At 45.9% G+C, this 26,855-nt stretch overlaps 1 protein-coding gene across 1 annotated transcript in view; it reads left to right on the top strand.

The window, feature by feature from the left end:
* The window catches only part of TMEM178B (transmembrane protein 178B), a 382,652-nt gene that overhangs the window by 115,218 nt on the left and 240,579 nt on the right, over positions 1-26,855 (top strand). The window contains exon 2 of the mRNA XM_084785514.1: positions 12,693-12,806. Coding sequence (XP_084641640.1) covers positions 12,693-12,806 — 114 coding nt within the window. The remainder of the gene's footprint in view (positions 1-12,692; positions 12,807-26,855) is intronic.

Genomic DNA, 26,855 nt, shown 5'->3' with positions numbered 1-26,855 from the left:
CTTGCATAGCTGGAAGCAAGCATTCATTCAGCCGTTTGGAAACATCTGGGTAGTTGTCTGAAATGCCTGATTTTCACTTGGCTTTCCCTGGTCTTCTTATAGAGATCACACCAGAGGCAGGCAGGTCCCTTGTGGACAAGCTGTTCTAAGCTCCTCTGATCAGGTCTTGACCTCACACCCAGCGGTGACAGCCAGAGGGAACCACAGAAGTGGCTGGAAGGAGTAGTGGAGTCGCCCCTGTCCTGGCATCTACCGTTCTGGTGGCTCATGAGCAATCATTTCACTTCCGTCTGGAGAAGCCAGGATGACAAATCTGCAACCCTGTTTGTTTTCTCGCATCCTCCCCTTTAGGACGACTACCTCATGTGGAGTTCTTAATTCAAAGGAAATAGATGTTTCCCTCTGGCCCAGGAGTTCAGGGTTCTTATCAAAAGTGACATGAAAAAAGTGTCAGGCTGGCCTCCCCCTCTTACAGGCCCATCCTTTCTCACTGCTGCCTGCCTCCATCACTGTCTCCCCATCTCCAGATCTGTCTCCACTTTCTAGTCCCTAGAGAGAAAGCATGAGCTCATTGTTTTCCATGAAAAAAACCAGATCTGTTCTCCTTCCCTCCTCGTTTGTCTGTCAGAGCCCAGAGATGGATCAGCCTTCCACTAGCGGAAAGTATTCACGGGGGAGCTGCAGACTCTGTGCTGGGTGTCCCTGTGCTACTGGGGAGGGTGCCATGGTTAAGGAAGTGGCAGCTTGCTGTTCTGAACTTTCTGGAAGGTTATTACGGATGTGATGGGAACACAGGATCAGATTATTTACTACACCCCAAGTGGCAATTTAAAGCCATACCTCACCTTCTCATTCTTTTCTATGAAGTGTGTCTCAGGCTAGAAAATACATGAGCAAAATAGGGAACAGGAGGCCAGAAGCTAGCAGAGTTGATTGGGGCAATCGCAGTGACAGCTCATTCTTTATTTCCTTTTGTGAGGAAACGATGGGAAATGACATTAAAAAATGCCCCATTAAAACCTACAAAAGGACTCAGAAGATGGGAAGACAGGAACAAAGAAGTTAGGATTAAAAAGGTCATACTTTGCACCAAAAATGAGACGACCTTTAGCAAGAAGGGTGCAGAATGTTAGATGCTGGGATCTTTAGTCAAGGCAAAGAATGTCTTTAGAAAGTAATGAAAAGACTGTGGTGAGCAATCAAGGGAGATGCTGGAGGAATGGAAACCGCAGGCTGTGGCATCATCTGTTGCCATGGGAGAAGCAGAGCCTCCTTCCATTTCTTGGTGACTAAACTAAGTGAGGGAAATGGTGGAGGTCGTGAGAGATAATCTCTTTAGTGTAGCCTTCCTGTTTAAGGAGGACCTAGGATGGTCCTGAGGGAGCTGTGGAGTCCAAGATACCAGTACCCATGCTCAGAGTTTCAAAGAAGGTGGAGACTAATAGATGCCAGGAACATTGACCAGCGGCAGGGGCAGCTCTAGAAAGCCATCCACAGGGGCCACTCAGTCAGGAGTCAGGATGCTGAGAGGTCAAACGAGATACGCCATGTTGCCTCAGTCTCCTTTTGGGGTCTGGTTTTTAGATATGTTGACCAGGGTGAGAGATGTAAATAAAGCAAGGTCTCTCATGATGGTGGCTAATGTGGGGAAGCAGGCCTGGGCTAGGCCAGTCAGGGCAGCCACAGTGGGCCGAATAGTCACATGGAAAGAGCTTTCTTATAATGGGTAGCTTTCTGCTCACATGGGGGTTTTGTGTATGCTTGGGCAGAGTTCCCCTCAACCCCACTGTGTGGGGAGTTTCTAGTAATGGTTTGGCCGAGGATGGGGAATGCTGATAGAGCATGTGGGAGTAATTGCTAATTTGTAGAATGACAAGTTCGTGACCCCAAAATTCCTTCAGGGGCTGGAAAAAGTAGGAGATTCTACATGGATGTTATAAACTGAAACATTAAAAACAAAAAACAGAAACAAAAACAAGCTGGGCGTTGTGGTACACATCTTTAATCCCAGCACTTGGGAGGCAGAGGCAGGTGGATCACTGTGAGTTTGAGGCCAGCCTGGACTACAAAGTGAGTCTAAGACAGTCAAGTTTACACAGAGAAACCCTGTCTCAAAGAACTAAAAAGAAAAAAAAAAAAAGGAAGGAAAGAAAGACTTTAGTTGAGCATAGATGGGATTTGAATCAGGCTTTGAATTCATTGAAGAAACCTGCCTTGGCATATCCTTTGTGACAATCATCCCTGTCCACAAGGCCAAGAAAGAACCAAATTAACCCTTTCCTCCCCAAGTTGCTTTTGGTCATGGTATTTATCACAATAATAGGGTATCCTCTAAGGCTCAATGCTTTCTCACTGCTTTTTCTTGTACTTTTTTTGACTAGGTTTTTTTTTTTTCCTCAAAGAAGAATTTGACCATCATTGCTGTGAGGGCACCTAGACTGGGCAGTCCATGATCATGTAGCTTTACACAAATCTGACAGTATGTGGGGGTGACTGTGCCAGGCTCTGTGCCCCTAGGGGAGATTCTCACCTGTAGGCTGGGTAGGCTAGGGGAGGTTCTTACCTGTGTGGTGATGGGAGAACTTGGGACTCCTCACTTGGAAAGAATGGAGATTCAGGGGCAGGGTGGGGCATGGGAACTGTCTTCAAATATTTATAGGCTGTTGTAAGAGTGGGATGCAGGTCTCCAGAGGCATAAGTAATAAATGATGAGAGCTTTTATTGAATGTTCACTGAGCAGGTTTTACATGAGCTATCTCATTTATTCCTCATCAATCTTATGGGCAGAGTACCATTAATATCTGCATTCTGCAGATGAAGAAATGGAGGATTTGAAAGGTTGACCAGTTGTCCTTAAGGTCCTGCTCTCCTGAGAATAGAGACTGTAATGTGGCAGAGATTCTGGCATGGAGTTTACAGTTTCAGTATTTTGTCTTCTGTACCTGTGTATTGCTTCAGTGCTAGCCTCTGTGCAGCCAGTGAGGGGAACTGTGGAAGCAAGCATTTCATCTTGCTCTAATATAAGAGCAGTGGAGTCTGTAGATGCTATAAATACACACAAATGGAAATGTTTGCTTTATATGAAACGTAACGTGAAACCTTAGAAGGTCCCCATTTTCCTTCAGAATCTTTCTTGATTTTCCCCATTTCTTTTCACATGTGAGTGCTGTCTGGTGCTCAGTAATGTGCCTGGTAGGTTTGAATCACAGTTTTGCCGCTTGATAACTGTGTGTTAGGCGGAGTGCCTAAGCTTTTGTTTCTTCATCTATGAAATGGAGGAAATTATAGTGCCTGACTTTGGTGTTTTGTACAGTACCAAACACAGAAAGTATTCAGTAAGTAACAGCTGATATTATAAAATAAGTATAAATGTGCCAAATATCAACTTTACCATCAATGTCTATAAATGAAATGAATCTTTATTGGCTGCTCATTATGGATGGAAGATATACACTCTTTTAAAGCTTTTTACTAGAGCTAGAAACACACGATTCTTATACAAATATCTTTACAACATTGCTCATAGTAGGGAGCAGACCAGATTAAGGGGAGGTATAAGGGGGTTAGAAATATGGCAGCAGGAGGGATGGGACCTGATGATTTTGGAAAATGAAATTCTGCATATGTAATCAGAAGGGCTCCTGAACACTAATAACCAACACTAATGTAACACAGGATGGAGAGGAATTAAATATTTAGGATTCGGTCTGTGTAGTGCATACAAAACAACATTAAAAGGCCACATTGATACCGCAAGCTTGAAACTAAAGCATGTAAAAATGGAATGACTCGAGAAGCATCAAAAGTAAAGATGCAGCAAACCTTTTTCCTTGATAAGAAGAGGACAGTCAGGTTGGCTGGCAGCAGCTGGAAGCCTTGCAAATCTTTCATCATAGAACATCTGGTGAGAGCAGAAGATGATGAAGAGACGACATGGGTGGGGGGTGTGGCAGGGATGTTCCTCGTGATGAGCTTCTGTGGAGAGTTGCTTTTTAAGCAGAGTTTTTGCCAACATTGCTAGCTGGGTGTCAAAGGTGTGCCATGAGAATTTCCTCCACTTCTGTTTCTCTGGGGTAGGGTTGATTGAGGTGTGGGATCTATTGGCCCAGTTGGTCTTCTGATCTCTTGGAAGTTCTCTGGCTTGCTGCCTGCCTTGTTCATCATATCTAATGTCAAATCTCTAATTTCCTGAACCCTACTCCTTTGTGGGCTTCTAAAGAATCCAACAGAATGCTTATGTATCCAAGAAATGGCTTTCCCAATCTGCTAGAGGAAAATTCCACTACTTCTTGTTGCTAAAATATAATTAATTTTTTCTTTGAGAAAATGCTTTTTAAAGAAAAGATGACCTCTTCTTCTTCTTCTTCTTCTTCTTCTTCTTCTTCTTCTTCTTCTTCTTCTTCTTCTTCTTCTTCTTCTTCCTCCTCCTCCTCCTCCTCCTCCTCCTCCTCCTCCTCCTCCCTCTTCCTCCTCCTCCCTCCTCCTCTTCGGCTTTTCATCTTTTCCATGTGCTCTTTCTATTCTCTATTTAATCTGTATTTATTAAGGACAAGATGCTAGCCAGGCCTTGGGATAGAAATCTGACTATAACTGTCAGCCCAGTGGGAGAGTCAGAGAGCGAGAATGAGTTTTATGGGGCTCTGCCATTTCAGCGACAGGACTGGCTTCTGAAAAGCCCAGATGGCCTGGGCTCTATGGGAACATGGAGGATAGGCTGCCACCCCTCCTTTCTTCTGTAAAGCCCCCACTTTCTTCCTTTGTCAGTAGATGTAACGAGTTTGTTCTACATATAAGATTATGACTCCCTTAGAACCCTTGTTTCTAGGGAAACCTTCCACCAAGCAGGAGCCAGTATGGCTGTGGTGTCTAAGAGACTTGGGATAGGGCCACCGTTTACATCTTGGCCACCTTCTGGCTGCTAGAGAGGACTCAGAGATGGAACGTTATCAATCCAAATACCCACTTGTTCTTCAGGAAAGCAAAGAATATTTGATCATGTTCTCTTCATGGACTTATTATGATGTGGGGTGTCGATATGGGATAACAGTAGAATAACTAATCTATGCTAGGTACGGAATACATATTTTATCAGTAACAAAATAGGAAATTGGGGGGTTGGGGATGTAGCTCAAGTGGTAAATTGCTTGCCTTGTGTTGTGTTTGAGCCCCCAGAATTCATGTGAAAACTGCCAAGCATAGCAGCGTTCACATGTAACCATGGTGTTGGGGAGGTAGAAACAGGAGCACCCATAAGACTTGCTGCCACAGTGAGCTCCAGGCTCAGTGAGAGACAATATCTCAAAAAAAAAAAAAAGTGGAAAATGATTAAGGAAGACACCCAACATGAACCTCTGGCCTCTACATGCACACATGTGCATTTATACAATGCTTTCCATATGTTACTCTTTAGTAGCGGATTCCTTTGATGAACACACAGACCAACCCTGATCATAGCTGATGCGCCACTTCCAGCCCTCCCTTTCTGTCTCTGGTCTTCATGTGTTCATTGTCTCCTCAGAACTACTGCTCCACCAGCATCCTAGGTCATTGGTCTCTAAATGTCGCTCTGTACCTTGATGGTATCATATTTGACTAGCCTGACCCTGCCTCCTTCCATCAGCCTTAGGATCACCGCTGATAATAATTTCTTACTCATTGAGTACTAGGCTATGTGCAGGGATTAGTACTGATGTCAGTTTTGGCGTGCACGCCTTGGGTCTGAAAGGAAGGCTTTGCAGTGGAGAATGAACAGGACTGTCTTTTTCCAGGCCCAGTTCCCAGTCCTCCCTTTGTTACTGAAGACTTAGAGGCAGAGGGTAAGGTAGGTAGGGAGAGAGGGTGGAGATTAGTGCTAACAGGAAGAAGAGGAGTGTATTGGGAAGAGGGTCTCAGTAGGCACATGCTTGCCAAAGAGAGGAAAGAGGAAGAGGAGTGAGCTCCCTCTGTCCCTCCCAGCTAGCCTGGACCTTAAGCCTTCCACTGTCGCCAGCTACCCGAAGCACCTCATGGGCCACTGTGTCCTCCACCCCCCACCCCCCACAGGTGAATTCAGATGCTGGGAGGCATTGTCAGGAGTCCGAGGGTGGGAGCAGGGAGAAGTTGGGTGCTTGTTCTCTTTTGCCTCAGGCTGGGTAGGACTCTCTCCATGGGGTCACCTGCTGCAGGTTCTAGTTCCCGTGACCTCCTCTGCTACTCAAACCCCAGGGCTTGCTGTCTCTGTTGTTGCCAGTCATGGCTCTCTCCTACTATCCTCCTCTGATTTCTGACCTGTTTTTTTTTTATTTTTATTTTTTATTTATTTTTTATTTTTTTAGAGGAGTTCAGTATTGTTTCTTACAGCCATATTGTTGTAAGCTTGCTCATTTGTACATAACTAAAATTTCACACTTGTTGCATGATACTTGCATGGGTTTGACTATCTCAGATCCCTCATGTAGGTTGGATCATGCAGTGTTTGGTTTTTCCATGTACTCATATATGTTGGCATCTCTTTTTATAGGCTGAATAACATTTCTTTTTTCTGGACATATCACAGTTTCCCCATCCATCCATTTATCTGTCTGACCACCTGTCCATCCATCCATCCATCCATCCATCCATCCATCCGTCCATCCATGGACCTTTGGGTTAATCTCTTCTTTGGCTACTGTGAATGATGTAGTAATTGCAGGACAGCAGATGTCACTTTGAGATACAAGCTTCAATTCTTTTGGATATCGATTAGTTGGTCCTATGGTAGCTCCATTTTAAAGCTTTTGAGTCCCCCTCTCCCCCACCCCCGCTGTCTTCCCTAGTGATTGTACCAACTTATATGCCCAGTATGCAAGAGTTTTAGATTCCATTCCTCTCTGATGTAGGGTCTCATTATGTAGCCCAGGATGTCCTGGAACTCACTATGTAGACCAGGCTGGCCTTGAACTCATAAAGATCCACCTGCCTCTGCCCTCTGAGTGTTAGAATTACATGCATGGGCCCACCACACCTAGCCCAGAGTGTGTTTCTCTCTTCCCTAACATTTACTTTCATTTTTTTTTTTGTAGCAGCCATCTTAACAGGTATAAGGTGATGTTTTATTGTGGCTTTGATATCAGTTTCTTATAATTAGTGATACTGAGCCTTTTTCATGTACCTATTGATTATTTAAATGTCTTCTTCTGTAAAATAGTATTCAAGTCTTTGCCCATTTTAAAATCAGGTTTTTGTTTTGGTGTGTGTGTGTGTGTGTGTGTTTTTGTGTGTGTGCGCTTGAGTAAACTTATCTTTAAAAAATTCGCTTCATTGTTCTGTTTGAGTGTTTTATGTCTTGCTGGGACTCTGGTTTGTATGTATGAAGGCCATGACAGAAGCCACAGTGTGGTAGGGTGTGGGGTAGGGAGGTGGAAAGCTGTGCTTTGAGCCTTGCTGGCCTATTCTCCCCCAGTTATGGCTTCCTAAGGGCCTTAGAGTCTCTGGTCTGGAAAGCAAGTGGGGGTAAAAGCATCTTTGCCCTCCTTTCCTGATGAGGCTCCCGGTGCCCTCTTGCCTTTGCAAGTAGTCCGTCTGCAACACGCGCTGCAGGGAAACCTGTCTGTAGCCAAAAGCTCACGTTCTGGGCACATGTACTCAGTACCCAGATGGTGCCTGTATTTATGAAAAGCCCAGCACACTGACAGGACCTGCAGACACATGGATAAATATTTTGCTTTTCTTTTTAGGCAATATTTGAATCTTTCCGATTTAATTGCTGTCAAAGGCAGGATGCTTACAATCTCCGAGGCAAAGCAAACAACAAGGGCATTTAGGGGGCTTTTCCTACTCTTCCAGCCTGGCTCTCTGGCCAACACCTGCATGAGCCAGACCTTGGTTTCTTGCTCTTGCTGGGTGTCAGGAGGCCTTTCCTCTCATGGGCTGAGTGAGCTGCAGGTGGAAAGGCCATAAGAGCGACAGTCATTTCAGCTCTCCTGTAACCTGTAGCAATTTGCTGGGGCTGTGTTAAGGCTGAGAGAATCCTGACCTTCACTAAGAAATCAGTCACTTTTCTCAGCCATGAGTGACAGGCACCAATCTGGTCATCACGAGTGGCATCCAGTTTTGTGCTTCACAGCTGGGTCCAGAGAACATTCTGTTTGATTTTTAAATTATTCCAGGGCTACCAGTTAGCTCACATAGCATTTGTGTGTGTGTGTGTGTGTGTGTGTGTGTGTGTGTGTGTGTGTGTGTGTGTTGTGTGTGTGTGCACGCACATGCATGTGCATGCTCTGGCAAGGGAGCTCCCCTGTGCACACACATGCATGTGCATGCTCTGGCAAGGTAGCTCCCCACCCTTACCCATGCCAGAGTACAGGGTTTGACAAACAGAGCAGCAGTTGGTTTTAGGCACACAGATACTCTGAGAGATTCCATTACACAGACCACAACCTACCCCACCATAATGACTTCAACTATTGCTGGGAATTCTTATTTTAACCTTCTGATCTTTATGTCAGCTTCCGGTCGTTCTTTTCTCCCCTCACCTCAGCAAAAAGAAAGGCCCAGTGGTGTACCTTTGCCAAGTCTAGAGAGGTGTGACTCTGTGATTCCATGTGGTTAACTGGCCTCACTGTGACTGACAAGCCTCTCCTTGTTCAGATAGGGTGTCAGCTACCTAATCCTTTAGAGTTCTGCAATGATCAGGCCCTTTTATCCATCACACTTTTTAATTTACTCTTGTATTTCAATTCCTTGCTTTTAACAAGTTCACCTATACTCTATACATTGAGGCCTCCCAAGGGCATGTCCTCGAAGTGCATAGTATTGGTGTGGGGTCCTGTGCTGCAGGCAAGGCATAGAGATAAAAATGAATGGGTTAGACAATGTCCCTGGCCTGGAGAAATGCAACCTCTAGGTGAGGAGTGAGGCATATAAACAGTTAAATCCCAGCCAATGGCATCTTCCCTGCCTGAGGAAGTGGAGAGCAGGAGGTGTGAACTCAGTGCCCAGCAGCAGTGTTTCCTTGATGGCAGAGATGGCTTTGGTAGTTAGTTGCCATGTGAGTGTCCCCTCAGAATCAGTCACTGCCATTGAATGGTCACATTTATTTTGTTTGGTACGTGGGAGGGGGTAGCTCAATGGAGGGAGGTTCTTCTGGGGGACAATCCTGAGTTCTAATCCTGGACAAGTCACTTAGTCTTCTCATCTCACCACTCTCTTAGCATTCGTAAGATCGGGAGACCACGGTGACAGTATAGCCTACTCAGTGAGGTCATGCAGTGGACTAGATGGAGCATCAGCTCTACCAGGGTTGTTGGTGAAAAATACAGAACCCAGGAATGGGCTCCAGATAGGCTAAACATGCTGGTTCCTCCAGCTGTCAGGGAGCCTGGCTAGGGTGTCTCAGTTGTTTATCCCAGGGTGTTCTGTACACATCTCTGTGTGCTGTGACGTATGTTAGGTTGGAAACCACATAACTGTGCAGTTAGCTAAGCTAGGTTACTTTTGTCATATATCACCTAATGACGAGGACACGTTCTGAAAAAATCTATCCATAAGAGATTTTGATCCACTTTGTGAATTTATAGTGTGCTTACACGGACTAAGGTTACCATGGCAACAGACCTCAGCAGGTGCTATTATCCTAAGGGATCTCCATCTTTTCTGTGGCCCAGCTTTGCTTGAAACACTATGTTGCATGTGACTTTATTAGGACAGCTGCAATGGAGAAAGTGGGGGCGTAGAGGAGAAAGATAAGATCCAGGGACATTTTTGAAGTAAGTTAGATGGAATTTGATGCCTAGGAAAGAGAGGGTCTGCCAGGGAGAAGGTGGCTTCAGAGATGATGTTGTGCATGGGGCAGGGGGGGGGGTTGATGCTATTAATAGAAATCATGTGATTCAAGTGCATGTGGCATAGGCTTGAGCTGAGGCAGTGGGGACTGTCTGGCGAATATGTCTTCTAGACCAGTCGAGAAAGGAGGGCAGCATGAGGTGTGAGGAGGTTTGTTGGGGAGGCGGTGGATGCCAGGGCATGGCAGAAGCCACAGGAGCTTTGAAGGTGGAGCCAGAGATAGAGGGGCTGAAAACTGAAGATACAGGGAAAGAGAGCCCAGCATGCTCCAGGACTTTGTCTTTGGACAGAGGCTGTCCTGTAAGAGGAATGCCCACCAAAAAACTGGTAACTGGGCAGTTGTCCAAATATGATTTACAAGAAGGCATCGGTTTCACAAGGCTTTCTGTAAATTATTGCACTCCACCAATTGCCAGGTTCCCTGTTGACAGTGGGCCATGGGGTCAAACAATTCAATCAGGTGCCACCAGTTATAAATTGAAAATCAGTGGGGTGCAAAATGGATTACCATCAAAATCCATTCAGGTGAAAAACCAAATTTCAAAACCCCTAACCTTTAAAACCCACCCCTTTTCCTGATTCTTCACGATGCCCCGACACTAAGTTTTTTAATATCCCCCAGATGAGCAAACATGTCGATAGAAACTTCAGGAGGCTGAAAGTGAGGAGGGAAGTGGTCCTATCCGGCCTCCCGTTGGAAACTTGCAAATGTGGCAGGCTCCTGACTTAATACCTTGGCAATTGTGTTAGATTCCAAGACAGGAGTCCCAGAACTTAGACAAGAACCACCTGGAAGGCTTCAGCCAGGCGGGTTTCAGCCAGGCTCTGGCAAGGAGTTTCCCTGTATCTGGGGCTTAGGCCGAGACAATGTCTTTCTAGCAAGTTTGCGGTGGATGCTCGTGCTGCTCCGGCTGGTGCTACCTTTAAGGATCTTTGTCCTTAAGATGTGGGAATGGTTTTGCAATTTGACTAGCACAGTAAGCTGATCCATAGTGACTTTAAAATTAGTCTTTTATTTTTGAGATTAAAATATAATGACATTATTTCCTTCTTCCTTTTCCTCCTTCTAAACCCTCTTGTATAAGCTTCCTTATGCTCTTTAAAATTCATGGCCTCATTAGTTGTTATTACATGCATGCGTGTGTGTGTGTGTGTGTGTGTGTGTGTGTGTGTGTGTGTGTGTGTATGCAAATATATTCCTAAATATAGCCAGCTGGGCCTGTATACTGTTACTCATATGTGTGTCTTCAGTGCCAACATTTGGTATTGGATAATTGATTTGTGTGTTCCTTCCATGGGGAGGACTGTGTCCCCCACGCTTGGTGTTACTTAGTTGTCTGTAGGGTTTTTTTGTGTAGGGTTGAGGCTTTGTGGTCTTTTCCGCAGCCACTTAGGCATGTCTAGTGTTGTTCTTGCTCAGCCTGTGATTGGACACTCCTATCGGTGAAACTTTATGGGTGTGGCTTTTGATATTACCAGGAGGCATGTTCTCTCAGCAAACTTTCTCATTCTCTGGCTCTTACAATCTTTCGTCTTCCTCTTTCAAAATATTCCCTGAGCCTTAGATGTGGGAGATGTTTTATAAATATATCTATCTGGACTGGGACCCAAAACTGCATTTTGATTGACTGTAGTTTTCTGTAACCATCTCTGTCTGTTTCATAGAGAAGCTTACTTGATGATGAACTGCACATATCTATGGGCCCAAGGACAGATATTTAGGATGTTGTTAGGGAGTATGCTGGACCAGGTACTGAGTCTGTGGTTGGGCCACAATTTTGTTTAAGAAAAGAATGAGAAGAGAATGGTTCAAAGAAAGCCAGATTGATTTAAAGGTCTGTGTTTCAGGCATGAGCTTAGGAGGATGGAGAGAACAAAAGGAAAGTAGCCTTCCTGCCCTTATCCCTGTTCTAGAAGTTGGGGTGCTGAAAGCACACATAATATCATCAGGGTTGAAGCAAGCTCTCTGGCCTCTGTGGAAACAAATGTATTTTATTGCAAGTTGTTCCTTTTTAAACTTGAAATGGTGTGGTGGGTGGTGGTCATGGTGGCGGTGGCGGTGGCGGTGGTGGTGGTGGTGTGTGTATGTGTATGTATACACAGATGTTTGTGTGTAGTTGTGTGTGCTTGTGCACAGGTAGGCAAGAGGACACCCTCAGTGTTATTGATGAGTATTGTTCCTCAGACTCCATCAACCTTTTTAAGCTTCAAGTTGATTTTTTTAAAGGCTAGGCAAACATGAGTACCACTTTTTAAAAAGCTTCCAATAGTCAGAATTTTGAATCTTTCAATCTATGCATGACCCTAGCGATGCATTTTTTTCCAAGTCAGCACCATTTGATTGTAGTTTTACTCTTGGTTCTTTTTGAGTCAGGGTTATTGCTCATTATAAACTGTAGCCATCATCAGGCCCAACATGAAACATGTCTCTTCAGGATGGACATGTGGACCCCAGGATGCTCAAGAGGTAGTGTGGTGCTTTGATAGGAATGGCTCCCATAGACTTGTGCGTTTGCGTGCTTGGCCCATAGGGAGGGGCACTATTAGGAGGTGTGGCCTTGTTGGAGTAGGTGTGGCCTTGTTGGAGGAAGTATGGGCACAGGCTTTGAGATCTCATATGCTCAAGCCACGTCCAGCGTGGCACACAGTCTCCTTTTGCTGCCTGTGGATGTTCACATTCAAGATGTAGAACTCTCAGCATCGTGCCTACCTGCACACCGCCATGCTTCTTACTGTGATGATAACGGCCTAAACCTCTGAAACGGTAACCTGGTCCCAGTTGAATGTTTTCTTTTATAAGAATTGCCTAGGTCATGGTGTCTCTTCACAGCAACCTAACCCGGGTGGTCACTGCCCTATTCACACTTTGGCTTTCTATTTCTCTCTTCCAGGAGAAATTGAGAGATGCACGTACATCAAGTACCACTACTCCTCAGCCACCATCCCCAGGAACCTCACCTTCAACATCACGAAGACCATTCGGCAGGATGAGTGGCATGCCCTGCGTAAGTGGGACTGTGTATCTTTGCCTGTGACTGTGCTGTGATGTCCCTTGGAAGGTTTGGCGGGTTGTCCATACCTTCTGAGATCTGTGGGTGGTCTCCGAACACTAGAATGGATCTACTATCTATGAAGACCCACATCTATGCGTCAGAATTGTCTGAGTTGGTTCTGATCTCACTGTAGATTTGTGGAATTTGTTTTAGATTTTAAAAGACTAAACAAACCAAACACAACTCAAACCAGTATTAGTTGGCTGGTGATCTTAACTCATTCTTCTGGTAGCCATCTGAAATTTCACCTACTTGATGGGCTGTGCTCTTGGGATTTAATTCCAGCACATCTCCAGGTTGCTTGGAATGTTTTTGTGGCAATCTGTTAACCCCTTGCATTGTTTGTAAAGGGCAAGGCATGCTCATGGGTTCAGGCTGTATCTTGGGGATTTGCACCTAGGTGGAGGTCATTAAGCAGGAGGGTCTGGCTCTGCTTACAAGCTTTGGGTGCCTCCAAGTGATAGCAGCTGGCCCATGTGTGATCACTCAGCAAAGAGCAGCAGAGTATTTATGCCCATAGGTTTGGGAATTCCTAGTCTAGGAATCCTTAGAGATATACATTATGATGAGAGATTGGCTTAATGAGCAAACAGAGTTGGTTATCTATTTTTACATTTCTTCTCCTTGGGAATCCACTGCCTGTCTGTGGCAAGAGAGCTCTCACCCACTGCTGGCCCCACTCTTCATGCCCACCTGTCCACCCTGTGAAGAAGCATGGTGCACATCTACTGGGTTTGCCAGGTGTTTGTTTTTCCTACATCATATTTTTCCCCCAACACCCAAAAGATTGGATCATTTTATAACGGCATAAACATAGGTGTTAAAAAAAATAATCTTACCCTGATAGTCAGGCTCCCTAAGCTGATGAGTTCTGAAGAAGGCGGTTCTTTAGGCTAGAGACTTCTTCTGGTCGGCATTGTTATCTTCTTGCCTGGTTATTATTACGTGTGTAGAGGTCACCACCTGTAGTCCATTTTTTTTTTTTGGCTTGACTTTACGCAGCCACAGTTGGCAGTGGGAAATGGAGAGGTGAAAGAGAGAAAGTGGAAACTCACAAACATTTGTCTCCAGGTGATGGCGCCTCCATGTGCCTGGTCTCGCCAGAGGATGGCCCTGAAAACCATACTCTTGCCACTTTAGAGGCACTAAGTAGCATGTAGGGACAGGGAGTGCCCCCTTGTGCTTGCCATAGAGCTAAGCATATCACATACATATTTAATTTTAATGTGAGATTGGCCTTAGAGACTTTAGTAGTCAGGGTTATTAATTTCTTTTGGATGGTAGGCATGGAAGGGTCCAAATATAGAAATATATGATGATGATTTCTGATTTCTCCCAATATACCAGTCTAGTATAGTCACTTAAAGGGATGTTTGAGGTGCATAAGTCTTGTTGATTAACCACACAAGTATAATAGATTCTGGGATTTATAACAAAGATTCAGAATCTAAGAGGAAAAAAGTTACTAATATTTCATATTCAAATGAACTCAGTCTGACTGAAGTTCCCTACATTACCAGGCATGTTCTGGTATCAAGGCCATGGCTCTTGTAAGGAGCTGGAGTCTGGGGGGTGGAGAAGGGTGGAGTTGGAGAAAGATATCCACAAAGCAAATAATTACAAGGCAATGTGATAATTACAGCATAGTGGAATTGCTTCAAGCAATTAAAATGGTTTGTGGGTTTTTCTTTTCTTTTCTTTTCTTTCCCAGCCAGAAGGAGAATGATTTCAGTGTGAATTGCAGACACTTTAAGGGAAGCCCAGTGAACTCCATTGGCTGTGGCCACGGTAGCTGTCTAGAGGTGCAAGAGATTTTCCATCATGCCATTCTTGGAAGTAGACGGTATGGCATCAGCCAAGACAGAGAGCTTTGTGGGGTTCCTCTCTGAGCTCTGCGCATCTCCAGGGTGCTCATTCTCCAACTGCAGGGCTGTTGGGTTTTGAAAAATCTAGCGTGCAGCTTCTGTAGCCAAGCAGTGTGTGCCGGCTGCTATATTTAACCGATCAAAGCCATTTCGACGATTGATACATGCAAGGTCTCTAGCCCATGGTGGTGGGTGAAGCCGATGCTCCCCTTTGGTGATGGATTCATTTGCCTCTTTCATGAAGTCGCCTAATGGGCTATTAAGCTGGCAGAGAGCATTTGCTGTGTCTGACATCTATGACAGCTATTTTAAGCCAGAGGGCAAGTGAGCATCTGTCACAATTGAAGTTGGCCCTAAGTATAACTGGCAATGCTGGCCTGATGGGGAAGCATGGTCTGTGTTCATGTTAATTTTCAGAGGTCAGATTTTGATGACACGAGGTAGGAAACAGGCACAAAAAGTCTCCTTTGAGATATAGTGGAAGAAATTAAACATTAGGAGATTCATGTGATCAGCTCTGAAAAATGAGGGAACACCCCACCCCGAGCCTGATTTCTTGGGCTGGGGATCACTTACCTGACTGATATGTGCAAACCCTAGTATGTATCCCGATAGCTGGAAAAACAAAAGCCCATGTCAATTTTTAATAGCATTGTGTGCTTTTGTAATCTAAAGGGGACAAAATAAGTTCATCTGGTCATCATTTTACGATTTGACCTTAATAGTGTATGTTTTATAATTTTTCTCAGGTTTTTTTTTTCTTGGAGAATTTTTTGGGTGTGGGGTGGTTGTAACTTGTTTGTTGTGAAATAAGCTGGGACAAACACTTGAACTTCGGTTCCCTTTGGGTCATACACTTTTCATTGGGAACTTGTGTGTAGCCTGATTACTGACCCCCGTTATAAGAAACAAACAAACAAACAAACCAAACAAACCAACCAAACAAAAAGCTTTCAAATAGGGAAAGGCACAGTTTGGCTTAAAGCTATGTTATATTTTATCAAGAAGTTAACCCGACCTGTGGGGAGCTTCACTGTGAGGCTCTAGGTTCTTCCATCCCATAGTCACATGAACAGCAGGTAAAAGGATAAGGTGACCCGTAAGGCACTAGGCGTCCAGATCCAAATGTGTAACACACTCATCCCTTGGGTTAAAGGCTATAGGTGCATTTATGCACATTTGCATGTGCATGAGTGAGGGCAGCAGAGGATTGGTCCTCACGCCCCAGTGCTCTGGGTGAACTGTGACAAGGCTCTGGCCCTGGCTTGGATGGCAAGGGTTGGTGAGGTCTCATGGGCATCTTTTTCTCCTCCTTACCATGGGGGATGACAGAGCTTCTAGAGCTGGAACCTATGTCCTTGGTCTGCGCAGGCCTGGCTGTCCTTCGCTGTTGTTTACTTGCTTTCGTCCTGGCTCAGGTGGGTGGCAGAGGTGAGGCAGCTGCCTCTGTGGACTATTAGTGTTTTGTTCTCCTCAGTTTGACTTCCTGCCACTTCCAAGGCTGGAGCAGGACAGGACAGTGTCCCACTGCCCAGCAAGGAATAGACAGTGGCTTCAGGAAATAAACTTAGCCAATGCCCTGGTTTGGATCAGTTTTCTACTTTAATGCTCCACACACGACAGACTCTGCTTACTGGTAGCCAGGGGAAAGCTGGCTGGCACTGCTGTGGCATTTTGATGGCTTATCTCCATCCTTTTACTAGAATATGTCCCCGTGGGCTTTTCACAACTTAAAATTCAGTCTGAGGGAGGCAGCACTCATTTAGCGAATTCTGGGTCCTCAAGCAGTCCCCACCCATGTCCCTGGAAGCCCTCCTAAGTGGCTCTACCTTTGTCATTCCTCTTACTGTGTCCTCTGATCTGTCCTGTCTGCACAGCCAGGATCCTGCCCACATGCTTGGGAATAGCATATGTAGATGTGTCGTGTCTCTGAGGGGCCTGAAAGAGGGACTCAGAAGCTGGGGTGGTCTGGCAGAGCCACCCTGACAGAAGCTTCCTGAAGCTGCTGGGCAAACACTTGCCAGAAGAAGTGAGAAGGTTGGCCCTCTGGGTCCTGATGTCCTGATCCACCTGGCAGGGACTCAGTGGTGGCTGTGCCCGAGGGCCACAGTTGAGAGCCTCAATCAGTGTGCCTGTGAGCTCACAGTTTTGTCATTCTGTTTGGTGTGCGCAGCTAAGATAGAGGTTTCAGTTCAAAGTTGGTTGCCCCTGGCAATGAAGATCAGGGAGCTGGGACTCTACTCCTGAAATCAGATCTTCTTCATTATCTTTTGAGAGGCTGAGAGCCAAGGAAACTAGATTTTTTTTCCCCCTGAAGCCTTATCCTGTCAGAACTGAGGGTTTAACTAATTAGATTGGATGGCCACATTGCACATTTTCAGCTGCCTGGGAGGAGACTAGGGATGGGAAAGGAGGGGGAGGGGAAGGGGACAGAGGGAAGTAAGGAAGAAGAGAGAGACAGGGAAGGGAAACCATCCCTCTTTTGACCTCCTGCCCTCAGGCCATAACCACACCCAACATAGGCTCACACACACATTGGCCTTGATGCTATGCCCCAGCCATATAGGAAGTGACACAGGAGCCAGACAGGCTCCTGCTTGCCTCTAGTGTGGGAGTCCTGCAGCATCCTTATCCCGTGTCGCAGCCATCTTATCAGTGTGATAGAGAACATTTGTGCTACACAGTGATCGATGCTGCAGCTAGCTGTGGGGAAAGCCGAGGAAGTCCAGCCCATCTCAGAGAGGGAGAAGAGAGAGGAGAGGAAGGAGGGAAGAGAGAGGGGACTTAAGACTTAAGATAGAGACTTAAGACTTTGCACAGGAGACAAGGCATTGTAATCAACCGTTGCATAGCTGATTCCCGGGAATTGACACATCATCCTGGAAGGAGGAGAGAAGCTCAGGCAACTTATCAGCCTTAGGGAGCTCAGGGTGTTGCAAGATTTCCCAGGTTTATATAAGCAGCACCAATTGTGGTGGGGAGAAGCCACTCCCATCGGCAGAGTTGCCTGCGGAGCTATGCAGGGAGGGAACTCCAGGGGTGCAGTTGTGTGAGTTGTCACCCATGCTGGGGTGGACTTTTCAGTGCTGCAGCCATCTTTGCATCACCTATGCTCAGCCAAATAGGTCCTCGTCTATGCTGCTACAAGTAGCACCTCAAATAATCTCATGGGTACACTAAGATAGACTCGGGTGGAACTGCTTCTTTGCTTTGTTGTCGGTGCCCTATCTGGGGTGAACGGATGTTTGCTCATGGTCCCCTACAAACACCAAGAGATCGTGGACCCACTGCTAAGAGGGACAAGAAACCACAGCTCGGAGCTCTCATGTGCAAAGCAGACACCAAAATAGCTGCTGAGTTCCTCAAAGTTCTCATAGGTCAGCTCAGTCTTGGGGGACCAGCTCTGCCTAGGCTCATATGTGGGAAGATGCTCTGACAGTACTGTACTTGCAGTGTAGGCCGTATGCCGTCAGCCTCACCTGGCCCCTCGGGTACTCTCTTCCTCATCATTTGCTCTTTCTAGAATCAGAGGACCTTTTTTTTTTTTCAGTCTTAGCCTTCCTCCAGTAGTCCTCAGTTTTGCAGCACATGCAGTTTGTTCTTTCTCTCTCTCTGTGGCATTGGCCTTATGGCCTCAGACTTAGCTCTTTGTCCAGTGGCACCTGACTTTGTCATTGGACTGGATAGCACAAGCCAATCTGCTCATCTGTAAACAGCTGTTCTCCATAATGTCTCCCTGTTTGGACTTTAGACTTCCACATCTCACAGCAGGCTGGATTCCTGGTCCATTCTTCCTCAGCCATCTCTGGATGCTATGGACCCCAGGGGCTTGGGACGGAACCACCGATAGTCATAACATACTAACTAACTAGCCACCCTTTGCTCACATGGGCTGCAGTGTTACTCTGTTTCCTTGGAGAAGTCCAGCCTGTTGCTGTGGCTCCTTTGCAGATAAAGTAACCAAGCCAGGGAGCAAGGAGCTATCTGGAGATCCTTCTCAGCCTCAAGGAGCCTCAGAGTAAAGACCCAGAATCCTGACCTGGACTTTGGTCCTTTAGCAATATTTTCCATTTCTGTTTTTGGCTTATGTGATGCAAAACAGCCTAAGGAGGTAAACACCCCAGACGTTAGAGTCTTAGGTCCCCTGCAGTGTCAGCCATTTTCTTTCTTCTGCTTCTGCTTCTGCGCCCAGCAGCCAGCACTAGGCTCTCGCTGTGTGCAATCTGTTGTGAGCTGTCTCTGGCTTACAAGAGTGGCATCCAGAGGGGCCCTTAGGAGCAAGAAACCATCTCTGGAATTGGGAAAGCTTGATAGCACAAAAACCCAACCAACAGAGCCTTGCTATGTGTTGCCTGGTAACGAAAAGTCCTTGAATTTTTGCAAACCATTGCATGTCTCTCTGCCCTGGCTCCTGCAGGGAACAGTGTAAACCGTTTGGGACATCCAAAAAGCCTGCAGCCCAGAGGCCACCCTGAGCCTGTTCTGCCAGCACTCCTGCAGCAGAGAGAGAGCACAGACCCTCCAATAGGACACTGTACTTCGACCCCTCCTTTCTGCAGTAGATCAAGCAGGGACATTTCTTCTCTGCACAGTTCTCCTGCCTGCCCAGATTTACTTCTTTACTCTACTCTCTCAGGATTTTGCCATAAAGCAGGTCCCTTATCTGATGAACCATTTGACCTTCCCTGGATAGCATTCCCTAAATTTGCTTTTTTCAGGGTCTTACCCAAAGAAACGAGGGGAAGGTATTACAGTGGTATGGAGGTATCTCGGATCCATTATCACACATACACACGCTGATTCGCCTGCTTTGCTAGCTGGATTGGTGAAGGCCAATGTTGAAAATGGGTGAGCTAGAGGGAGGGCTCGTTTTTGAGGGGTGAAAATGGGTGGGCAAGAGAGTGGGCTCGTTTTTGAGGGGTAGAGAAGGACAGAGGTCTGGATTAGCATGGAGAGGAGTGTGGTACAGTCTTCTGTGTGAAAGACGTCCACCTACCAAAAGACATCTGAGGTCTGTTAGGCTGGCACAACTGCAGCCTTCAAGCCACAATTCTTCTGAATGTGCAGGACCAATTTTGGGCCGGGAATTAGTCAGAAGTCTGGCCTGGAGGCGTTCTCACAGCTTCTGCAGATTGGAAGTTGTTTTCTGCTGGCTGAGTAGCCTGCTCTGGATGCCACCAGGGGGAAATGGGCACAGCCACTGGCCTCTTTCATCCATTTGCTCATTTACTCATTCAATATCCATGGAGTGCTTTTGCTGTGAGAACCCCATGTTTGGTGCTAGAGGGGATATTAAAAGGTATTCTGCTTTCCAAATTGGATGATATATTTCTAGGTGCTGGCCAGGCAAGGGACCAAACTGCTTGTTGTTTGGCGTTTATTGACTACAAAGAGCATGAGGACAACATTGCCAATTCATACACACACACACACACACACACACACATGCATATATCATGCATCCCAGTTTCCATATGTAAATCAGCAAGGATTCATTGTGGGGAAAATAAAAGCAAATTTTAACACAAGACTACCAGATCACAGAGGCATGGCATGATATTTTATAGCATGAAAACGTGGGGATTGTGTTGGAGCTGCCTGTCTTGCCCCGTCTTTCAGGAGCTGTCCAAGCTCTAGGTGCTGACAAAGAAGCTCAGTGTTGTAGGTGAATCTACCCAATTGGCAAGCCAATCAGAGCTCAGCATCCAGCACTGGTTGATGATAGAGTGATGAGGTGGTCCTTGGTGCTGCCTAAAGTGTGTTAGCACCACTGCACTGAGCATTGGTTGATACAGTTATGAGGTAAATGAGTATGCCAACACCAAGGACAGCCTAGATATGGATTGCTAAAGCTGGGCATGGATGTCTAGGCATGCAGACTTCTGGCATCAAGGCCATGGCAGTCAACATGAAATTATAGGAATGACTCTGGGACTCGGGACACCATGATTCAATTTCTAGGAAGGAGGCCTAGCCAAAGGGAACAAAGTCCTAATTTTCCAAGAAATATGAAGTATTAGAGAGGGAAAAATATGCAATAGAGAGCAGTGACTAAGAGAAAACTGGGGTACACAGGGCAAAATGCTATACCCACAACAAGATATAAAGCCATTTCAGTCAGAAGCATGGTTCCAGTTGCCACTAGGTTTGGTGATGGGGTTAGGGAAAGGGGTTCTGAATAAGTGTGGGACTGCAGAGAGATGTGTGGGAGATGACAAGGCATAACTAGTAGCAATATTCTAAGTGTGAAGTCAAAATCTTACCATTGGTACTGAGCCTATGAGCCAGCAGTGGGCATCACCTGGGCATAGGAGTGCGAATTTCTAGGGGTCAGACCAGACACTGAATTGGAAGCTCCGAGGATAGGTCCCAGAATCCTTTGTGATTCTGTAACACATTCAAGTTGGAGAACTTTTGCACCAGAGGGCATGCTGTGGGATGTTATGGTCAGAGGTAGCTCAGGGCAGAAGAGCATGCACGGGTCCTGTGTGAAGGCTGGGCGGTAGAGTGTGCTTTAGTGTGTTCTCTCACACAGGCTGTCTTGACGTGGGCATATAATTTTGCAGGCTTAGCTCCCATCCGGCCATGTTGTGCTTTGAATAAAACAGCATGGGTGAAGTGAAGTGGAGTGAATTTCCTTTTCTGCAGTGTGTGTTTAAATACGTGGCCTCAAATCTCTGTCTTGGATCTACAAAGTACTAAATTACTCAGAAGCGGGCTTCTCTCCGGGATACTGGGTTGAGTTTGGGCTCTGCTGCCTCTTCAGATGCTTGACCCCAGGCAAACAGTTTCAAGTTTTTTTTTTTTTTTGAACCCAGTTCATGTCATCTGAAAAAAACCGAGGGACTAATTCCTGCCTGGAGACTTATTATAAGGTTTAAATGAAATAAAACGATTCATGAAAGATCTCTAGGTAACTGCACAACGTCTGATGCCATCCAACACTGATTGCTTTAATGTTGGAACAGAGGCGGGCTCCTAGGCATGGAGGTCCCAGTGGGACCCAGGAGAGGTGCCACTGCAATGGGGTTTCACCGGTTATAAGACTTTTCTGTTCTGCTCAAGGCAGCCTGTGAATGGGCTGGGCTTGCATGAAGCTGCATGAGCTGTCTGTTGTGGCTTTGCTGTCTCCAGGTGTGTACGTTGGCAGCTCATATCAGGTGTGTACGGCGTGGGAGTGGGAAATGGCTGAGAGTGTTATTTTGTGACAGTGGCATATTGTGAAGAGTTTCAGAAGCAGAAAATCTTGAGTGTTTTGAGATCCTCAGTGGGATAGCAGCAGCCCTTAATTTATCAGTTGTATCCAATAAGAATGCTGTTTAGACAACACGCTCTGAGAGAAGATTTATGTACCCGGTGTCTAAAAAAGCAATGTTTCTGAGCTCGGAAGATAAACACAATGTGAGTGCATTTGCAGTGAAATTGCCCAGGCTCTTCAGGAAGCTTTCTTCTTTCTGCTGTAGTTGAGCTCTGCCTTCTAGGAGGATTTAGCCTCTCACAGGAACGATACAAAACTGTAAGCTTGTTGCAGAGGAGGGTCCAGTGAGAATGTTGACTACAGGAAGTGTGCAGGTGCATAGGCAGGGCAGAGCTGGGAAGAAAGTTCTTCATTTGCAGCCTCTCCCAAGGTGGTCCAAGAGCTAGTCTCGGTTGTGGGCTTGGCTTCTGCCCATTGTATTGTTTAGTAAGGACCAAACTGCAGGGTATTGATGGCTGGCCTCGCTTATCGCCTCTGAGCTACAAATGATCTTGGGAGCTACCCCCCCCCCCTCTCCCACACCCTGCCTCATATCCTCCAATGTTTTTTCTCTCTTTTCTTTGGCATTTAATCCTAGTTTGAACTTGGAGGTCATAGTGAGTGAAGAGGCCTGCATGGTTCCAGGTCACTGTGGTTTCCCTGAAGTAGGTGATCATGGAAATATGCCTTAGAGGTCTTGAGAGCGGGAATAAAGTCTTAATCTTGTCTGGCTTGCTTCTCTCTCCCTGCGTATATGGCTCAGGCTACACCTCATGGGAAGTTACTATAGAATATAAGACATTATTAGATCCCTTCAGATCCAATATTCTAATTATCACCATTTAAATGAAATTCCTGCTGTGATAAGTACCTGCGCTGCCCAACACGGTAGCCACAAACCACACACGGTTAGTGGGTACTTGAAATATGACTCCTTCATAGAAAAGAAGCGAATGACCACAGTAGGGAGACTCACTGGGCAGAGTGGGGTGAGGCCGGGGGATGGGAGTGAGGACGGTAGGTGTGAGTGTGCATAAGGAAAATAACCAAAACTTCTTATATGCCAGCATGCAATTGTCAAAGAATTAAAAAAAAAAAAAAAAAGAAAAGAAAAGAGATGACTACTTTAACCAAGGAACCGAGTTGTAAATTTTATTCGATCTGAGCTAATTTAAAGTTAAATGGCCACAGACGGCCAGTGGCTAGTGTATTAAATGCAGCCATTCCAAGTGAGCACTCCTTCTATTTCTTATAGAGATGCTACTCCCAAGTTCTGACTTGACCATACACGTTTTAAAAGCATACCTATGTAGGCTACTTAGATACCCTGGCCCTTGCACTGGAAGAAAAGTACATTTTTCTCTACATCCGTCAGTCCCTGGGTTTCCAGTACCTACAACTCCAGAACTCTCTGGGGTCGTTACTGGTCTTTTCTGCTAGTTCTGCCTCCTTGAGTGCAAAGGAAGGAAGGTCTCATCATCTGTGCCTGATCTAGGCCAGGCTAAACAAGCAGATTCCCTGGGAAGTAGCTGCAGGGGGAAGAAGAGGCAGGATCTTGCAGGAAACAGAACTAGGTTGGGATGTATGTGCTGTGGCATCCCCTGCAAAGCACTAGCCTAGGAATGGTCCTGCACACAGTGTCCGATTCAGGCTGAAATGGCTGGGCCTTGATCCTCCCTCATTGGTCACTTCTTAGATATGGACTATCGAAGTAGGATCATCTGGAGCATGTGGTATAATCCCTAAAGAGGCCACTACTGGAGGCTGATATGATCCTCCCAGACCCTGGGTAGCAAGCACATCCCGTGGTGAAGTGGGCCCCTGGGTGTCCCAGTATCCCAGAAGTAAGCATCCTCTGAAGCGATCTTCTGAGTTTTCTAGGAAGGTAATAGAAGCATTCCCCAAAGCTGCGACACTGAATCTAGCATGCTGTGATTGTAGAGTCTATGCTCCTCTGTTTACCTACCCCTGGGAGCCACCAAGATTTCACTGCACAGACCCATTTCCTATTTTTTTTTTCTCCCCTCCACCTTCACCTCCCTTCCCCACTATGCCTGGTCCTCCAAGCCACTGACTAATGTAAATGAGGCAATGAGTAAGCAGGCTGCACACCCTCCATGTAAGAGCTGGAACATTCAAAAGAAAGGAAAGAAAGCCATTTATTTTCCACTCCTTTGTTTTTCTTTTTCATTTAATTACTGGTATCGCAGCAGTATTTTTTTCTATTGCTTTTCATTGCAAATGTGTAGTATTTCATCTCCATTCTGAGTTAAAGATGCTTTTGTGGGCTACCCTAAAAACCCAATCATCATTTATAATAGACAGGACTTCTTTGGAAATGGCTCTGAATTCTAACTAAGTGACTCACAAATGAGGTTTTTAGAATAGAAAGCTGGAGTGTTTGCATCTTTCTACTTTCTAGGCAATTTTGCCTCTGAATGAACTTGCCATCCCCACTCTGCCTACACCTGTCAGTCTTAGGTAAGATCTCCCCTCCCCCCACCAGCCTCACATGCCCAGCCCCCTTGGTGAAAGCTGACTCCCCACACCCTGTCCTCAGCCTATAACTGGATGCTGATACAAAATTAATGAATGTCCCTTAATGTGCCCTTTGTAGGTTAATATGAATGAAAACTGGAAACCCAACCAAGGAACATCAAGTGTCCTTGGTGCTAGGGGTTTTTCAGTGTCTGCCTCCAGTGTTAGTTCACATTGGCAAAATGAAACTAATTAATATACATTTCCCTGAGGCTCTCAGCTTGGGCACCTGGCACCAAATTAGAAATGAGCAGTTAGAGGTGTGTGTGTAAACTTCTGAAGCCGAGAGGCTGCTAAACACGGGTGTGTAGGTGACACATTTGACTGACATCAACATCTCTCTTCCATCCATCACCCCATCACACTGCCTTACTCCCAGAACTTTCAGAGCCTGCCTTGTTACCATGGAAACAAGGAACTGCAATTGTACACAAGTTACCTCCTCCTCCAAGCTCCAAGCTCATAGGAGACTGGATGGAGGAAAAGGGGGTGTGAAAATGATGTAATGCTGATGCCAAGGTCCATGCCAGCCACTCCTCAGCTGTCCCCTTTCCCTTGCCCTGACAGTGTAGCTCCCTCCAAGTCCCCAGCATAGCCTGCTGAGAATGTCACGTGAGGACTGTCGCCCTGGATCCCAGCCCTGTGTTGCTTGTAGTTCCTACCCTTAGGAGCTAAACGAAAGCTTTTCCTGTCTAGGAAGTTAAAATGATTCCACATTGGAAGGAGTAGGGATGTCTGGCTTACAGTCAGGGGTTGAAATCCAGCTACTTGTTCTAGCACAGCTGAGAAATGTACAATTTAATAAAAAGCACTAACCCTACTCTGTTCTCTCATGAAATGGGGGTAGAGAAATTGGCATCTTAAGTGTTTACAAGTCCCAGTTGGAGCTTTGTAACAAGGAGCTATCTTTGGTGGTTCTTGGAATGGCCTTGCAGATCTGGCCTTTGTTAGAATTAGCGTCTTTTTCTCTGCCCATTCTGGCTGACAAATAATGAGATGGAGACCTGTTATATTTATCAATAAGCTGCAAGCACCATCTATTTCTTTAGGTTAAACTGGCTTACTTCTCAGCCATGTGTCACATGCTACTTGCCCTTTAGTCTTGCCCCAGTGGCTCCTGCTCCGTCTTTGCCTTCATGGTAACTCCTTATGGCCCAGTGTGCCTCATGGCCTGGCCACCTTCTCCTCCTTCCCTCTCCCTCCCTCTCTCTCTCTCTCTCTCTCTCTCTCTCTCTCTCTCTCTGTCTCTCTCTCTGTCTCTCTCTGTCTCTCTCTCTCTCTCTCTCTCTCTCTCTCTCTCTCTCTCTCTCTCTCTCCCTGGGACCCACAGACTGGGAAAGGAAGTCCCACCTACTGTCTTCTCTGTCCAGTCATAGGCTCTTCAACTTCTTTATTAACCAATCAGAGATAATTGGGGAGAAATTTTTACACAACATTGAGACAGGAGAGTCCTCCATAGCAGTGACAATACCAGAATATGTAAGCATTTAGCTCACTGCTGGTTTAGCAATTAACAATGGAATAAACGAAGACGCACCTCAATACGATGTGAGTGAAGGTCACCTCTACAGGCCTTCATTGCTGGTGATGACTGAAGGTGGAGTGGGAGTGACCAGAGAGCCTAGAGTCTGAGAGGATGAAAGAACAGGGACCTGAAAGGAGGATTGTGAAAGCCAGTGCCAGAGGATGACAAGCACAATGCCATCGCAGCATCCAGAGAAGTCAAGGTAACAGGTCAGAACAGTGGCATTTAAAATGGGTCCAAATGCACCAATCACTTTTTCAAATAATATCTATTCTTCCATTCACCGGGAACTCTTGTAGGTTTTAAATGAAAGAGACCACCATCCCTGCACACTCGGAGCCTTCAGACTTGTGTGATCACAATGATCAACTACTGAACACTTAGCACAGATATGCCAGGGACTTTGTTAAGTCTTCTGTGTGCATTTGGTCATAGAAACACCACCTACCATGAGGCACATGCTCTATCTGTTTGACAGTTGAGGAAACTGAGGCTAACAGAAGCTAAAGAACTCAGAGTGTGAATATACAAATGGCATGACTTTAACATACCTTAGTAAAGGGTAGATGGAGAAGGCAGAACCTGGACTCTGTGAGAAGCCATTAACAGTCTTCTCAGATAATGTTTCTATATAGACCTTTAGCAGTGATATGTGAGACTCATAGAATAAGGGGGTGGGGCCACCTGCCAAGGAAATGGGTGTCCTGATGTGCATGTAAGTAATGTGGGGAGAGCTGTGATTCTGAGACTCATGGACAAGGTGCACACAAGCTTCTGTGGATGTTTTGTAATTTCCCCGCAGGTGTGCAGTTTCTGATCCTTATATCCGAGAGCCA

The sequence above is a fragment of the Acomys minous genome (genome assembly GCF_964271855.1).
Source record: "Acomys minous genome assembly, chromosome: 6".
Lineage (NCBI taxonomy): Eukaryota > Metazoa > Chordata > Mammalia > Rodentia > Muridae > Acomys > Acomys minous.
The sequence above is the reverse complement of the archived record's forward strand: the minus strand, read 5'-3'. Positions and strand labels throughout refer to the sequence as shown.